We start from the raw sequence: 15,807 nt of genomic DNA, 5'->3' as shown, positions 1-15,807 counted from the left end.
CATGTAAATCAATTTTGGAGACAGCAAACCTCTCTGGTTCTGTGCATTCATCATAGCACAGAACTGGCACAACAAACTACTTTCACAAAAGAGAGCATCAACAGCTGAGGGTTCTCCTTCTGAGAGGGGGCTGTCATAAGAGTAATCAAGCTCATGACAGTCAGCCTTGGTAGCTTTCTGGTCTTCATAAGGTGATGTCATCTGCTTCTTGCTTGTACTGGAGTTAGGCCTCATAGCTAGGCACTATTTGAGGTTATGTAAATGCATTTTCTGGTTATGCTGAGCCCTTGGATCAGAGAGATGGTGTAAGCTTGCAATTAATGTCATTACAGAAAATTGTACATATAGATCATATAGGTTCCTGTAACAAATTAATGGTTTGATGTGGTCAATTTAGAAGAACGTGTAGGTTGGCTACAGAACTTAGAAAAGAGGGGAAGGGTAAAAAAAGAACAAACTAGAAAATGAACTAAACATGTATGACAGAACCCAGAAATTCATTGCCCACGATTGATACCAAAAAACAAAAAGGTTTTGATCTGCAACAAAGATAAGTGGCTCAAAATAGCACCAACTCTTCAGATAAACTTCTGCAAATGCATGTTTTTGGACATAGAAAAGGGAAAGATAGGTGATGATTAGAACTCATAAGCTCATTACTGAACAGACACGTGAGAAGTAAATCGTGGAATAATTGTAAATTGTTGTTTCCCCACAAAGTTTGGCTATGGCTTTGATAGGCTTTACTAAGGAGTCATTAGGCAATTGTTTTGTCTTCCAAAGGTTGGAAATGTATGCGCTATGTTTTATTTTCAGGGGATTTCTTCATTGTTTCTTATCATAAAACTGATAATGTTTTAGGGTTCTTAGAATCATTCTGTAATTTGCATGAGGGTTAAAGGGAAGGTAAAGAATCCCAGTAGTATCTTATTTGGTTATTTATTTACTGTTTCTATTTTGTGCGTTAGTACTTCGGGGTTTGATGGCCAAATGCAGCTGATTTAAGGCTTTTGATGTCTTGAATGATGACCCAAGACTAATGAGTCCTGGACATTTCAGGTTAATTCATTTTTATTATCAGGTTTAAGAGCAAGATCTAAAGGACCCATATCAGTCACCAAGGTAATGGTTTCTTTCTCTGCTCTGGGGTGGATCCATTATTGTGGGTTTTCTGACTTCGGATTTGTAGATGCAGTATTCTGGGATTTGCTTCTTCTTCCCCTCCTCTACCCCTCCACCTCCCTTTTTAGTTTTTGTTTCTTTGTGGGGGTTATGTGTGGTGGGAAGGGACATATATAGCAGTTGGGAACTTTTTGGTTTGGCTTTATTGGGGGATTTTTGACAAAATTACAATAGTTTAAAAAGATAATTCCTAAACTACCATAGTGATAAAAATAATTCCAAATTTATCATAATTTTTGTCAAATTTATAAAAAAAAATCCTTTTATTGGGTTGCCTTTTCGATTTATTGTTGAATTCTGTTCTGATTCTAATAAGAACAAAAGATTCCAGTTCAAAAGGAAAAAAATGGAGTGCGAAGGAGGGTGGGAGAGGTGGTGGGGCTGAGAAAACATAAGCATCATCTTCTATGTGGCAGGACTTTGTCATTTTCGATGGCGCTTCCCAAATTTTCAGTTCCAAAGTAAGCACATTGCAACCCTTGATAAGATTAAAAATATACCCCTTGCATATTGTTATAGTTGCTTTCTTACTACTGGCGGATAGGGTATCTTGGGTCCAATTTGTTTATGTAATCCTTTTAGCAGTCAAGTTTCATTCTTAATTCATATTAAAAAAAAATCTGTCCTTGAACTCATGTTGGTCAAGCTTTTCATAAACTGCACCTGCATCCCTTGTGCTTTGTTGCTAGTGAAAGTTGCCGGAAATTGAAAGACATGTAATCTTCCGGTTCTCCACTCATCCAATTCATTACAAAAAGATAATGTGACTGAATTCTTCGCAATGGATAGAACCCCAAATGGAGACTTCTGCTGTAGCAAGATAACTAACTGTGTGAATCTCCATTGCAGGGGAGGAGTGCTAGAAAAAAGTCAAAAACCTTCTTCATTCAAGATAAGTTCATTTGCTACTCTATTCTTCACAGTGAATTCAAATTGGCCTATTACCACCATCCTATTTATGAAGTCAGAAAGTCTAGTGTGCCCCAAGAAGGTTATGTAAAACAGTAAAAGTAAATCCTATGTCCCAAAACATCACCTGATAAGACCATGTTTGAATGAGGTATCTACATGGCTGATGTAAATGTGATGCAGCTCCAAGAAATGGACGAAGGCCTGATGTTGAGCTTCTGGATCAAAATTAATGGTCTGATGTGACTAATGCAGACGAAGTAGAGGAGTCAGAGGGGTCATATTCAGCTCCAGGATCAAATTAATAGTTTCATGTTAGGAGTTAGAACCGGACATATAATTCAATCATTAGAATGGATAAGAGCAGCAGTAGTAATGGCAATGTGGATCACTACCTCGACAAAGAAAAATGTGTTTGGTCATCTATTTATTGTCTCAAACAGACATTATCTCTTAATAAACCTTACCAGTTCTGGACACCAGATCAGTCTTCCATGAAAAAATAGTACCCAATCACTGTGTCACCCACCTCATAGATTGGTTCCCTAGGGCCCCATGGCCACAGCCCACATGTGGGTAGATCTGAACTTGAGAGGCAACCCTAAATTCAAGCCCCACACAGCAAAACTAAACTCCCTCCACCTAATATTTGGGCCATTAGCTGTCTTTAAACAACAAACATTAGCAGAGTGGGGGTGGTCAATATCTCGTAAATGAATAAATAACAGGGCCTTTTTCCTATGTCCAAAACAGTCACTTTCTTTATTTCCCCCCTTGGCTTCTGGGATGAGAGGACTCAGTAAAACAAAACAAAAAGAATCCAAGTACAGTTTGACCAGTCTTCCGTGTAAGTTCATATATATTTTTTACCCAAAATTTAAGGGTAGATACAATGGGGGGCGCTCTTGAGGGAGACCCAGTAAACCAGGCTTGAGACTCACCCTCACCCTCACCCTCACCCACTTGGTCTCCACTCTCCAGTCTCCTCCATCCACACCCCCACACCACCCTTTGCCACGTGACTCACGTGACGCCATGAGAGCTGATCAGTTGCTTTTAAGAAGAAAAGGCGAGAAACTCGAAGCTTTATCCCTCCATAAAGTAAAAGAAAAGCCTTACCAATAAAGGGTGTTTTGGTTGCTGTGCATGCCTCTCTCTCCTCCACTACTTTCAAGCTTTTGATATATATCAGTAAGATCACTTCTCTCCCTCCCTCCCTCTCTCTCTCTCTCTCACTGAGAGTCACTACACAGTACACCCTTGGGTCTCACGACTCTCTCTCACGTTGTATTTAATATGTTTATGCATAGTTGTTGACGCACCATCTGACACTACCATTACTGTTTTCCCATGCCACAAAAATACGCCACTAGTATTTCACCAAAAATCTATTACATCTCTGCCACGCAGTTAGGCGTACAGATTTACACACCTTTTATCAACTCTCGACTAGCTGCTTCTTGTTTTGTGGAGTTGGGTTTAGCAGGGCTGCTGTAAATGCGGCTGGGTTATGGGGAAGAAGGGAGGAAGCTCATGGTTGACTGCTGTGAAAAGGGCTTTCAGATCTCCTACTAAAGAGACTGACAAGAGGAGTGGCAGAAGAAGAGAGGAACATGACCAGGAGGAAGACGAAGAAAAGGTTTGAGATTTTATCTTGTTGAAAATTTTGAATTTATTCTGTTTTTTGGTCTGTTTGAATGAGTGGGTAGATCGATGTAATGGTGGTGTTTGCTGGGTTTTGCGCAGAAGAGAGAGAAGCGGAGATGGATCTTCCGGAAACCCACGAACCAAGAAACCGCATCGCCACAAACCCAGTCAAAGGTTGCAGCTTCCTTCAGCGCCGGCGGTGGCGGTGGTGTTGCACCGGTGAATGATGATGTCTCCGCTTCTGCCGCCGCCGAGCAACGCCATGCGATTGCGATGGCCGTGGCTACCGCAGCCGCCGCCGAGGCCGCCGTCGCCACCGCCCAAGCGGCAGTGGAGGTCGCTCGGCTCACCAGGCCGTCCAATCACTATGCCAAAGAAAACTACGCTGCCATTGTTATTCAGACTGCTTTCAGAGGCTATCTCGTAAGGAGCAAAAAATAGCTTTACTCATTGCTTTCCATTCGAAAGTAGTCCACTTTCTTGCTTTCTCTAAAGCAACATCGACGCAAACGTTGCTTTCAAAAGCAATCAAAACACTTCCGATTGACAAATCTTCTCTTTTAGAATGCTTTCAAATGATACTCAAACATTATTTCTTCGCTATTCTCACTAATGATGACATAATTGTGGTGGTGCTTCAAGGCAAGAAGAGCTCTCCGTGCGCTTAAAGGACTGGTAAAATTGCAAGCTTTAGTGAGAGGTCACAACGTCAGAAAGCAAGCAAAGATGACCCTCCGATGCATGCAGGCTCTTGTTCGAGTGCAGGCCCGAGTGCTCGATCAGCGCCTGAGACTTTCCCACGAGGGAAGTCGAAAATCCACATTCAGCGATACAAACAGTTTGTGGGAATCCCGGTATCTTCAGGACATTGCAGAGAGAAAATCAATTGTAAGTGGTCTCTTCATAACGCCAGATTTTCATAGCAATTTTAAAATCTTCCGTAATTTTGATTGGGTTTGTGAATGGCAGTCGAGAGAAGGAAGTAGCATCGCTGATGATTGGGATGAACGCCCACATACCATTGAGGAAGTGAAGGCCATGTTGCAGACCAGAAAGGAAGCTGCGTTGAAGCGTGAGAAGAACTTATCTCAGGCCTTGTCCCAACAGGTTTCATACACTAGTCTCTGGATTCCTCTCTGTTTTTGGGATTTCTTGACTTTGTTTTTGTGTAATTGGATTGATGAGGTGACTGGTGCGATTTTTTGAAATTCCTTATGAAAGATATGGAGAACTGGTAGGAGCCCGTCAATGGGGAATGAGGATGAGCTTGAAGAGAAACCGAAATGGCTGGATCGGTGGATGGCCACGAAGCCCTGGGAGAGCAGGGGACGAGCTTCAACTGACCAGAGGGACCCCATTAAGACTCTGGAAATTGACACCTCCCAACCTTATTCCTACTTAGCTCCTAATTTCCGAAGATCAAATCAAAACCAGTACCAACCAAACCAATTCCAAAGACCCAATTCGCATTCTGTTGCTTCTCCTCTTCATAGAGCCCACCAAAACGTATCCCACCACCAATCTCCTATCACACCATCTCCCTCTAAAACAAGGCCTCTGCAAGTCCGGTCGGCTAGTCCTCGCTGTGGAAGAGAAGACAGAAGCTTTCACACCTCTCAAACACCCAGTTTAAGGTCTAATTACTACTACAATGGAGGATTGCATCAACAAGGAAGGGGCGCTACTACTAGTGGTGGTGGCAGTGGTGGTCCTGCATTGCCAAATTACATGGCAGCTACCGAGTCTACTAAGGCCCGGGTTCGGTCACAAAGTGCACCAAGGCAGAGACCGTCAACACCGGAGAGGGAACGGGGTGGCCCTGGCTCTGTCTCCGGCTCTGCGAGAAAACGCCTTTCCTTCCCTGCCCCGGATCCTTACAGTGGTGGAATTGGCTATGGAGGCTATGGACATAACTTGAGGAGTCCAAGTTTCAAGAGTGTGGGTGGAGGATATCTGGGGTTGGAACAACAGTCTAACTATTCTTCTTGCTGCACAGACAGTCTTGGTGGGGAGATCTCCCCTTCTTCAACCAGTGACCTTAGAAGGTGGATGAGGTGATTAATGATGAAGACAGGACCATGAAAGATGACCCACAACTTGTTAAATTTTCATTCAATTATAGATTGATATATGATAGGGGTTGGTTGTTGGCATGAAATGTAGAGCAGAGGATTGAGTGCTTGATTGGGTTTTGTGTATCTTTTTTGCTTTTTCAAAGTTTGGCTTTCCTCCCTTGGATAATCTCTATTTGATGGAATTCTTCCTTAACCCATTTGATTGACCCTCAACGATCTTGTAAAAATGCTTATTCCAAGATCTCCAGTAGGTTTGCTCATTTTTTAACCCTCTAATAATCTCTCTACTTTTTGTATGCTTCAAAATGCTCTATTTCTGGCACTGACTTCATCCTTTTCTGCACTCTCCACCCATTTCTGATGCCTTGAAAAAGCTTATCATAGTTTTTTGTTTCTTTTCCATGTCCATTAAAGTATCAGCCCAGGCACACCCAAAAGAACAAATAATAAAGAGGGGGTACCCTCTGACTTCTTCACTGAGATTCATAATGATGGTGGAATTGATTACCCCTGCTGCCTCCTGGTGAGGTCTTTCTACAACAAACTAGCATGGAATCTAAAAGCAACCTCTTGCCTTTTTTCTCATGTCATGAGTAGTAGCGTGGCCTTGGCTGATTAGCTCGGAAGTTGAGATGCAGAATGATGACTCCGAGACTGTCTATTGGGTATTGAAAATTCAATGATGATGTTGGAGACTGATAAATCCTCACCCACTCTCCTCCACAATTGCCACCCATGCCTTGTTGCTTCTGCCAAATGTCTCCAAGCACCACAGGGCCCTGAATGGTTTCTTGAAAAATGATTGAACTTTTCAGGTATCATATCCATGATCTGTAACTCAAACATCTCAGGATCAAAAGAATCCCCTTTAGGTAATGTCAAGTTGTCAACCCATTCTTAACTCCAACATTTTATGGTCCAGGCTTCCATATTTCAATTGAAATACATAGGGAAAAAATGGGATATTTCAAAACAATTTGGGGCTCAAGCCCCTCTTCTTATGGAATTGTGACATATTTCTCTACTTTTTCATCCCATTTAAGAAAAGAAAATAAAAAATGTAACTGCCCAACAACTCAGTGGAAGCTCCTAGCTATAAACAGGGATGGATGGGACAACAGGAATTTAAAAAACGGCCTGAAATCTCAACCAACACCCAAAAGGAGAATTTTTTCCCATTACTTAAAGTGGGTGTTGCGTCATTAAAAACAAATTACCCCAGATGAGGAGAAGCATTTTGGCTAAAACTTGCACGTGGGCTGCATTTTCCTAGTGGGAAAATTCACTTTCATATGGAGATGTGTTAGGTGGTGACCCAAAACCCCCGACCTTCCAGTTTAAAATGCCCTGACCCACATGCCACGAGGACCAAACGTATAAGTCTGAACTGCCGACTTCCATGGATTACCCTTCACTCTTTTCCTACAAAAATTAAGTATTTGATTCATTTTTATCAAAACCACGCTAAAACCCAACAGCTAGCTCTAAAATCTCAATAAAAAAAAAGGAAAACCATTATTGATCTTGACTTCAAAGCATTCCAGTACGGGGTCAGGCCTAAGTGATCAGCCTTTATATAAACCCTTCTACGCCAAACTAATGCTGGTGTGTGTTACAATACTATCTGTGACTACATATCCTATTCACCAGAGAAATCTTGGCCAACCGATCTCTCAGCCATGCCAAAGTTTCGCCAAATTTTCCGTCTAAAATGCTTGTGCCTATTGTTATGTATGGCGGGTTGCAGTCCTCCTGAGGATCCCATCAAGTGTGCATCCAAAAACACAAACTGCACGATAACGAACTCCTATGGCGCCTTCCCTGATCGAAGCGGATGTCGAGCATCAGCTGTGGCGTACCCCACAACAGAAGAAGAGCTTATATCAGTTGTAGCAAAGGCAGCCATGGACAGAACCAAGATGAAGGCAGTAACTCGTTTTTCTCACAGCATTCCTAAGCTAGTTTGCACTGATGGCGAGGATGGACTTCTTATAAGCACCAAGTACCTCAACCGCACATTGAATATCGACCCATCAGCAATGACAATAAGTATAGAGAGTGGGGCGACTCTAAGGCAGGTTATCGATGAGGCTGCCAAGGCTGGGTTGGCATTGCCTTACGCACCATACTGGTGGGGCTTGACCATTGGCGGTCTACTCAGCAGTGGGGCACATGGAAGCTCGTTGTGGAGCAAGGGGAGTTCAGTTCATGAATACGTTGAGCAACTTCGAATCATCACCCCAGCTGGGCGTGAAAATGGATACGTTCAAGTCCGGACACTTGACACCAGCCATGAAGATCTCAATGGAGCAAAGGTCTCAATTGGAGTTCTTGGAGTTATTTCCCAGGTATGATCTGGTTTTTGACTTGGTGTTTGGCGCATCTCTATTGATTTTCTCCATTACTGATCCTGTACTCCCTGCAGCGATAGTTATAAAAGTGCAGTAAAATTCTCCATCATTCATGAACACTGAGATCCCTGATCAGTTTTGAATATCCACAGTGGGGTGTGACTCTGAGTTGGTGATTACAATTTACTTGCACCGCATGTTGGCGTATAGAATAGGGCTTTTATTACCATAAACTACAGTTTTCAAGAGAATGGAGGAGCACTTTCAATTAGATTTATTGCAAATGGTAACCCTCCCACTGGGTGATAATAAATTCAATAGTTGCAGGCATGCAGCCCATCACAATCTACCATTAAAGGCAGAATTTTAATTTAATTAGTGGAATTCCATTTCACTGGGAATGAGCTGTCTCCCACTAAAAGGCAGTGTGGATAGTAAGAATCAAAATGGAGCTTCCCTCTCCAATGAGCTAAATGCCAAAAGTACAGACCATTAAGAACCAGTTATGGTATAGGTTGTTAGACCTTACCATCAATCAATTTCCATATTTGTTCCTATCTGTGAATCAAAATTCCTAGGCATGTTCCATTGAACCATCAATGGAAGAAAACCTCCACTTCTTTGGTATCTGATCTGGTGTAAAGAGCCTTCTTTTATTGTTACTTATCTGTGTACTAGTAATAGAAATATTGAAATTAAACAATGGGGACATTATATAGGCAACATTGAGACTGCAACCCCTCTTCAAGCGATCCATCAACTACACAATGAAGAACGATTCAGATTTGGCTGATCAAGCAGCAACATTCGGCAACCGGCATGAGTTTGCAGATATCACATGGTACCCTAGTCAAGGAAAGGCAGTCTACCGAATCGATGATCGCGTCCCCTCCAACACCTCAGGCAATGGCCTAAATGACTTCACTGGCTTTCGCTCCACATCTTCACTGGCACTGGCTCTTTTAAGAACTACAGGTTAGCTGACAAGCATAGATATATATATAGACTGCCATCTGATTACTTCCCAATTTCATTCTAATGTGTAATTCCCTACTTGTTGTATTAGAGGAGAACCAAGAACTCAAGGGCAATGCTGATGGGAAGTGCACGGCTGCAAAGCTGATGACACTGGCCCTCAGTCGCACAGCATATGGCTTAACCAACAATGGTATTGCTTAGATGTATATGTTAAACCATTCTGTGTTGTTCCTTTCATGTGTGTTTGTAGTATATTTTGCCCTCCGGTGGTTGAATTGGGTTGTTCTATATATACCAATAGGTATCATTTTCACTGGCTATTCCGTCATTGGATATCACAACCGCCTCCAGGCCTCCGGCACCTGCCTTGACAGCATTGAGGACGCTCGGATCACAGCATGCCCATGGGATCCACGGGTGAAGGGACAGTTCTTTCACCAAACTACATTCAGCATTGCTTTGTCCCGAGTCGGGAGTTTCATTCGAGATGTGCAGAAACTACTGGAGATCGAACCCAAAGCCATGTGTGGCCTGGAACTCTACAATGGAATCCTCATGCGATATGTTAAGGCCTCAACCGCATACTTGGGCAAACAAGAAGACGCACTGGACTTCGATATCACATACTACAGAAGCAAAGACCCCATGACTCCCAGGCTTTATGAAGACATTCTGGAAGAGGTAGAGCAGATGGGGTTGTTCAAGTATGGAGGACTGCCACACTGGGCGAAGAATCGGAATCTGGCGTTCGATGGAGCCATCAAGAAGTACAAGAATGCCTGGAAATTCTTGAAGGTTAAAGAAAGGTATGACCCATTAGGACTGTTCTCCAGTGAGTGGACAGACCAAGTTCTTGGACTGAAAAAAGGGGTGACCATATTCAAGAAAGGGTGTGCTCTAGAGGGGCTATGCATATGCTCAGAGGACTCCCACTGTGCCCCCGAAAAGGGCTATTTTTGCAGACCAGGCAAGGTTTATAAGGACGCCAGGGTTTGCACACTTTCAAGGGACGAAACATACCATTGAAACAGTATCTGAAACAGACTCAGAACTGATATTTACAAGCAAGTATATAGGGTAAGGGAATAAATATTGGTTTTTCTTCACAAAAATCACAAGATACTCAGCTGGGTTTTGGGCAGTACTTTAATTGGATCCCTTCCGGTTCCAGCCTTCCAACCTTCCAGGTAAACCACATCTCTCTCCCTACAGATGGTGTGGCCTCAAGCTCCATTGTTTCTCAGCTTAGAACTTCATAAAACATGGGTTGAAGATTCAAGAAGAGTGATGGGTGATGGATGGGGCTCCATTTGGACTGTGGAGAGTGTGAGGAAAATAAACGAAGAGAAAATTCAAATTCTCTAGTCTTATGTAAAAGTCATAAAATAAAATCAAAATATGATAAAAATTAGTTATGAATTTATGAACCATTGACTTTGGCTCTCTTATGGGAAAGGAAAAATAAATAATTTTTCATAAATATGGCTAAATGATTAATTTAAGCTGTTAAATAATTTAATATCACAACTTAAAAATAAAAATAATTTTAAAATTAAATAAAAATAACTAAATTGTTTTGAATTTCAATTCTCTTTTGGCATATTTTTCTAACTCTACTGAGAATCTCTTTATATCCATGACTACACAACCATAATTTATTTTTGTAATAAATATTTTATAATTATTTATGGGTGCACAATACAAAATTGATTATTTAATATTCAGGAAAGTAAATATTAAGTAAAATTAATGATAATAAATATTAATTAAAATGATTAAAAGTAAAGATATTTGATCATTTTAATTTTTTTTTAATTCAAGTAAAATGTCAAGGAAAAAAAAGTATAAGGAAAGAAAAAATAAGGGAAAATAAAAAGTAGATTTAAAATTAATAAATGATTTTTACATCACTCTTCAAATCTAAAGATTAAATAGTAATTTAAAAATATATTAATTTTTTACTAATTTTAATTATATTTTGCTTTATTTACTATATTTTTCATGGTAAAACTAAATATAAAAAAATAATTTTCCTCCGAAGTGCTAAGGAAAGAGCTTAGAAAAATAAATTTTCTCATATTTGGTTTTATTGCGGAGAATACAAAAAAAATAATTAAATATAATTAAAGTTTCTCAAAATTTTATATATTTTAAAATTATTTAACCTCTATTATATAAAGGGAAATAAGTAAAATAAGTTTAAATAAGCATATACAAATAATTTATTTGTTGTAAAACAAAGTGAGAGAAGAAGAAAGCAAGAAAGAGATAATAGAATGCCTGGGAAAACTCTCTAGAATTTCATTAGAGAAAAAACCCTATGAGAAAAAACCCTAGTGAAGAAAAAAAAAAAAAGTACAATATTCTTTTGGATTACTACAACTGTCTTGTTAAAAACCTTGCCAGTAAAACCCAATGAGACAAAACCTGGACGAAGGAAAAAAAAAAGTGTAGCATAGTGATATTCTTATCAATTAGTTCCCCCTCATGTAGACATGATTATATTTTCTCTAGTAGCACAACATGGAAATCTTTGAGTCCGCGTATTCCAATGAGCTTCTTGAGTATTGTAGTTGACAATGTCTTTGTGAATAGATATACTAAATTGCCATTTGATCTTATTCGTCGAATAGTAATTTCATCACTCTTCTGGAGTTAATGAAAGTAAAAGACTTGGGCAATATATGCTTAATTATATCACCCTTAATGTATCATTCTTTAATTTGTGCAATGCATGCAACATTATCTTCAAATAATAATGTCGGGTCACCTTTGTTAGAGAAGAGTCCACATGATTCTCGAATATATTGGATCATAGATCTTAGCTATATACATTCACGACTTGCTTCATAAATTGCTAGTATTTCTAAATGATTTGATGATGCGGTCACCATTATTTGTTTGACAAATCTTCATGAAATAACAGTACCATTGTAATTAAACACATACCATGTTTGTGACCTACCTTTATGTGGATCTGAAAGATATCCTGCATCTGCATATCCAAGAAATTGTTGTTTTGATTTCATTGAGTAAAATAGACTCATATTAGTAGTTCCACGAAGATAACGCAATATATGTTTGATACCATTCCAAAGTCTTCGAGTTAGAGCGGAATTGTATGTTGCTAATAAATTGACAGAAAAAGCAATGTCTGAATGTGTACAATTGGCAAGATATATATGTGCACCAATAGCACTAAGATATGGTACTTCAGGACCAAGTAATTCTTCATCTTTTTCACAAAGACGAAATGAGTCCTTTTTCACATCAAGTGATTTGAAAACCATTGTAGAACTTAAAGGATGCACTTTATCCATATAAAAACGCTTCAAAACTTTCTTAATGTATGTTGATTGATGTACTAAAACTTCATTTGGAAAATGCTCGATCTGCAGGGCGAGACAGAATTTTGTTTTTCCAAGATCTTTCATCTCAAATTTTTTTTTTTTCAAGTAATTTATTATTCTTGTGAGCTCTTCAGGAGTTCCAACAAGATTTAAGTCATCAACATACACTACAATAATTGCAAATCTGATTTCTAATTTCTTAATAAAGATGCATAAGCATATAGGGTTATTCGTATACTCTTCTTTTAGCAAGTATTCGCTAAAGCAATTGTACCACATGCGTCCAGATTGCTTTAATCCATTTAAGGATCATTGTAACTGGATTGAGTACATGTTACGAGGCTTTGTACAATTTTTTTCAGGCAATTTAAATTTTTCAGGGATTTTCATGTATATATCATTATCCATGGATCCGTATAAATATGTTGTAATAACATCCATGAGACGCATATCTAGTCCTTTTGGGACTACCAAACTAATTAAGAAACAAAATGTGATTGCATCCATGACGGGAGAGTATATTTCCTCGTAGTTAATACCAAGTCTCTATGAGAAACCTTGTGCTACTAATCGCATTTTATATCTTATGATCTCGTTATTCTCATTGCGTTTTCGTACAAATACCCATTTGTACCCAACACGCTTTACATCTTCAGGTGTTTGGACTATAGGTCCAAAAACTTCTTGTTTTGTTAATGAGTTTAATTTTGCCTGCATAGCTTCTTTCCATTTGGACAATCATTTCTATGTCGGCATTCTTCTACATTTCGTGGTTCAAGATCTTCATCATTTCTCATGCTATCGGAGGTCACTTGGAAAGTGAAAATAATGTTAATAATAATATTATTTCGATCACATTTTTCTCCCGTGTATACATAACTTATTAAGATCTCACAATTTTCAGGTACCTATGCCTCTTTAGGGGCTTCTCGTTCAATATGTGCCTTTTCAGGGGCTTCTTATTCAATATGTGCCTCTTCAAGCGCTTTCTACATTATTTGTGCATTTTCTAAGGCTATAGATTTATCAATTTTAAATTGATCAGACATTTTGATGGCCTCTTTTAGAGTGTCAAGTTTTTCTTGGGTTTTCCTCTTTCAGGGAGTTATATCCTTTGAGCCGACATGTCTACAACGCTTCAGGTGTATCTTAGATTCATTTGTTAACTGTCCTACAGAGACATCAATCTGTGCTAGAGTATTTGCAGTTGGAATATATGACTTTGTCACTTTCTTTGTATCAATGAATGCATCTGGTAATTGATTTGTAAAATTTTGCAAATAAATAATCTTTTAAATTTCAGTCAAAGTCAATGCATTCCAAATAATTTCACATCGTTCTTCTGAAACTGGCTTTTCTCCCCCTAACAGTGAAGAAATTGTCTCATTAAAATAATAATTTGTACAACATGTCATTCTACATTTTAAGTGTATAAGTAAACTAGTCACTAAATAAAAATTTTTGGTTTTATAATATACATCCATACGACCTTTTACCTTGGGGGACCAAGTTGGTCTTACAAGATTCTTCTGGATCTAGCATCATATAAAGTGTCATTCACATAGAATCAAATACTAGTAGTGACATGGTATAAACTCTTTTGGAATCTTTAATCAGGTTTCTATCACCTAATATAGTATTGAAATTGTTTATCATCAATGTTGTCCAATTAATGAAACAAGAGTTTCATCAAAATAACAAATAATAAAACATTGTCATAAAGATATCATCTTTATAAAGTTGAAGAAATATTATCATAGAGAAAGAGTTAAAATCAATGGAAAAATATTAGTCATTGATGATGACTTAACTTAATAACTTGTGTAAAAGCAATGAGAGCATATATAAACACAATAAAACATTCAAATTTGTACATAGCTTCAAGTTATGAACTATTTATGTATAACTTCTAGTTACACAATATAATTAAAAGAAATTAAAAGTTAATATATTTCATGGCTTCATGTCATGATTATTTTGTCAGAATAAGAAAATATTTAAATTTGCACATAACTTCAAACCATGAACCGTTTTTTACATAAATTTGTGTATAACTTCAAGTTATGAACTATTCATTTTATACCTTCCAGTTATATAATATTATTTTGTATAACTTCCAATTATATTGTATGATTAAAAATAAATAATTAGGGATCATATACTTAACTTTTGATTATGTATTTGTACTTTTGTAATTTTCCCCATAACTTTTGGCTATAGGGATTGCACATATTTTTCATAACTTCTGGTTATGAATTTACCCTATAATTTATAATTTATCTCATAACTTCTGGTTATAGGGATCGTACATATTTATGCATTCAAATAAAATAAGTGAAAATAGAGAGTCAAAGGGTGATAAAGTAGAAAATCATGATATAAGTTTATCACATACCTTTTTGTGAGAAAGAAGGGATAAAAGTCTTTCTATTTCTCTGAAGAGAATAACGTCTTTCTATTTCTTAAAAGAGAATAATATTTTTCTATTTCTCTAAAGAGAAAAATGTCTTTCTTATTTCTCTAAATAAAGAAAAATCTTTATATTTCTTTTGTAGAGATTATTCGTGTTGATAATGAGAGAAGAAGAAAGCAAGAAAGAAATAATAGAATGCATGGAAAACTCTCTAAAATTTTATTAGGGGTCTCTCCCTTTTATAGGGATTTACAAAAGACATTTATGAATGATCATCCACAAGTTACCATAGTTGTACAAAATCTTATATTTTATAACATTATTAAGTTTAAATATATTTTTAATTTTTTATTTTTTTATCTATTTTCTTTTCATCATATTTCCTCTCAAATTTTATGAAACCAAACATAATTTTAACAATTTTTCTTTCTTTCTTTCCTTCTTTATGCTATGTTTGTTCTAGAAATATTGAAAGAAAATGTAAGGGAAAAAAAATAGAGAAAAAAATATAATAAAAAAAAAAAGTGAAATAAATAAAAAATAAATTTAAATTAATGAATTAACTTTTTTATGTTTATTCAAATTGATTTGACTTATTTCACTCAGTTATATAAAGATTAAAAGATTAAAAAATACATAAATTTTTAATTAATTTTAATTACATTTTATATTTTTTATTATGAAAAAATAATTTTTTTTAACATTTTTTTTCCTTAATGCTTTTTAGAACCAAACATAATCTTAATATTTTTGTTAAACTAAATATAAGTCAAAACCCACTTTTTTCTTAAATAAATATATTTAATATGTTTTATGATATTAAAGACTTCTAATTATTCTTTGTTATGTTAAGAATTTTTTTAAAATTTATTATGTTTACATTTTTTATATTTAATGCATTA

General features: G+C 37.3%; 2 protein-coding genes across 5 annotated transcripts; both read left to right on the top strand.

The window, feature by feature from the left end:
• Positions 1-3,092: 3,092 nt before the first annotated feature.
• On the top strand, positions 3,093-6,084 carry LOC117932465 (protein IQ-DOMAIN 1). Of its 4 annotated transcripts, none has more exons than XM_034853726.1 (6): positions 3,093-3,282; positions 3,578-3,730; positions 3,838-4,161; positions 4,381-4,626; positions 4,708-4,845; positions 4,960-6,084. In XM_034853726.1, exons 2-6 carry the CDS (start codon positions 3,602-3,604, stop codon positions 5,794-5,796), a joined length of 1,674 nt encoding a protein of 557 aa, XP_034709617.1. In that variant the 5' UTR covers positions 3,093-3,282; positions 3,578-3,601; the 3' UTR covers positions 5,797-6,084. The 4 variants fall into 4 exon arrangements, with proteins under 4 accessions (XP_034709617.1, XP_034709616.1, XP_034709615.1 ...); XM_034853725.1 differs by having other exon boundaries at positions 3,575-3,730; XM_034853724.1 differs by having other exon boundaries at positions 3,502-3,730.
• Positions 6,085-7,441: 1,357 nt separating this feature from the next.
• On the top strand, positions 7,442-10,195 carry LOC117931768 (probable L-gulonolactone oxidase 6). The gene is made up of 4 exons (XM_034852830.1): positions 7,442-8,161; positions 8,884-9,139; positions 9,231-9,332; positions 9,444-10,195. The coding sequence occupies exons 1-4, from the start codon at positions 7,493-7,495 to the stop codon at positions 10,166-10,168; spliced, it is 1,752 nt and encodes a 583-aa protein (XP_034708721.1). The 5' UTR covers positions 7,442-7,492; the 3' UTR covers positions 10,169-10,195.
• The last annotated feature ends 5,612 nt before the right edge of the window (positions 10,196-15,807 follow it).

This window comes from Vitis riparia, chromosome 15 (assembly GCF_004353265.1).
Source record: "Vitis riparia cultivar Riparia Gloire de Montpellier isolate 1030 chromosome 15, EGFV_Vit.rip_1.0, whole genome shotgun sequence".
In the NCBI taxonomy this organism is placed as follows: Eukaryota; Viridiplantae; Streptophyta; class Magnoliopsida; order Vitales; family Vitaceae; genus Vitis; species Vitis riparia.
Note: the sequence above shows the minus strand (reverse complement) of the source record. Positions and strands in the feature narration are given on the sequence as shown.